This window comes from Poecilia latipinna, unplaced genomic scaffold (assembly GCF_001443285.1).
Source record: "Poecilia latipinna isolate Pla-1442-1.1 unplaced genomic scaffold, P_latipinna-1.0 Scaffold732, whole genome shotgun sequence".
NCBI classification, from domain to species: domain Eukaryota; kingdom Metazoa; phylum Chordata; class Actinopteri; order Cyprinodontiformes; family Poeciliidae; genus Poecilia; species Poecilia latipinna.
In genome coordinates this window covers 461-2,361 of record NW_015113348.1, presented here as the reverse complement: position 1 = coordinate 2,361, position 1,901 = coordinate 461, and the positions used below count along the sequence as shown (strand labels likewise).

Genomic DNA, 1,901 nt, shown 5'->3' with positions numbered 1-1,901 from the left:
CGCCAAAAGCTACAAACACTGAATAGAAGAAGAAGAGCTGCCATCGATACAGTTGCAGCCAGGCATGATTTAATATTACACAACACAGTTTTAGGAAGTTGCTCAAAGTCTAAACTGGTACTGTTGTGATTGTAAGGTGTAAAGTTTACCTTCGACCAAACGCCCCCCAAAGGAATCCAGCGCCCCCCTTTTGTAAAAATTTCCGCCAGCTTCCCGTCTTGTCCCCTTTCTTTTGCCCAGCGCAACGTGTAAACGTGTTTCTTTACCAGGTGAGACAAACTTAATCTTCTTTCATATCTCATTTGATTTAACCGAACGCATGCACTTCTTTTCTACAAACCGTTTTACAGTCATTGGTAAGGAACACGGGAGCTAGTATTCTTTTTGGCAGACATCTTTGTCTATTATCTAGTTTAGTTGAGGCAGGCCGTTTGGTCCAATGCTCCTTTGCTTGGAAGTCTGGCTCCCAGACGGAGCTCTTTACGCCTAAGTTTCAAACGTCTGACTAAATAAATATTCCTTATTTTAATTGTAAGTAGTTCTTTAAATGTACTGTGAGATGACATACTTACCCATGTATCCATAACAACCGGAACTTTCAATATCCAGCAAGTTATTTTCGCAATTTAGTGTCTATTAAACGAGTGCCACCCGGATTAATTACACTCTGCAGCTGCAGCTGTGAAGTTGCCGTATTAACCCGATATTTGCTGGAAAGTGTAACGTCTCCCCTTTCAGAAACCGTTGGGATTTTTCAGATAGCGCTACGTGTGGCGGAATTACGGTACTGCAAATTTAGATGTGTCGCCGCGACACGTTCCGGTCTTGTGAGAAATTCTGTTCCCCTGTGAAAATCTGTTCCCCCTGTGTCGGGAGCGCGCATTGCAGCCAGAGAAGTGGATTCGGCGGATTTGACGATTTTCACGGCGCTTCTGATCGATTTCTCGTAAAAAAAAATACTCATATAATCATGTCAATGTTGTAACTTTCAGTTTAATCGGCAGCTATCAAAATAAAAATACATATACAAATAAACGAGGTCTTGTGTGGAGGTCTTTTTACGCTGTTTTGTGTTATTTTAAACGCGAAGAGAATCAATCTTTTTTTTTTCAGCTTTTGCCTTATAAGCCTCACAAATAAAAGTCAACAAACAGGTTCCCAACACGAAGTGTGCATTTATAATTTTTCATTTCTGATAAAGGAGGAGGGAAGCTGGCCGATAGCAGGGCACAAAAATAAAGACTTCCTGAAAAGATCAGAGTGTAAACGTTTTGGTCAATCCCGTTCTAATGTAAAATAAGGAAAATAAGGAAATGTCTAGTATGCTATCACACATAATTTTTGAGAATTTGGAAACAGTTACTTTTTATTTCCCAAAGTTATGGGGGGAGAAGAGGAGAGAATGGATATTTCACCAGCCTGATAAAATCTGTTCCCCCTCTATAAAATGGAAACAAATTGATTTAACTGCAAAGTCTTTTACTGTGTTGATTCCCCTCATCATCAACAAGAAATGCTGTGATTTTCATAACATTTGCTCTTTTTTTTTTGCCAAAGTTAGGATGGGGGAACAAAATATTTTAACTGCCTGATAAAATCTGTTCCCCCAAGATAAAATGGAAACAAATTGATTTACCTGCAAGTCTTTTACTGTGTTGATTCCCCTCATCATAGAATACGGGTTCAGCCCCGCTATGAAGGCTAACTAAGATTCCGTAAATATAAAAAAATTAATTATTCTCTAACATTGACTTAGATTATCTGACACAAGGGCCTATATTAGAAATGAAACAATATAACACATATTATAAAACTTCTGTGTTATAACATTCACCGGCAAAGTTTACACAGGTGGTAAAGACTAAATTCTTTCACTCTGTCAAAAGTAAGATACATCCTAA

General features: G+C 38.5%; 1 protein-coding gene across 1 annotated transcript in view; it reads right to left on the bottom strand.

Annotated features, from left to right (window-relative positions):
* The window catches only part of LOC106955415 (NADH-cytochrome b5 reductase 3-like), a 9,156-nt gene extending 8,580 nt beyond the window's left edge, over nucleotides 1-576 (bottom strand). Inside the window, exon 1 of the mRNA XM_015045572.1 lies at nucleotides 573-576. Coding sequence (XP_014901058.1) covers nucleotides 573-576 — 4 coding nt within the window. The remainder of the gene's footprint in view (nucleotides 1-572) is intronic.
* Between the last annotated feature and the right edge of the window lie 1,325 nt (nucleotides 577-1,901).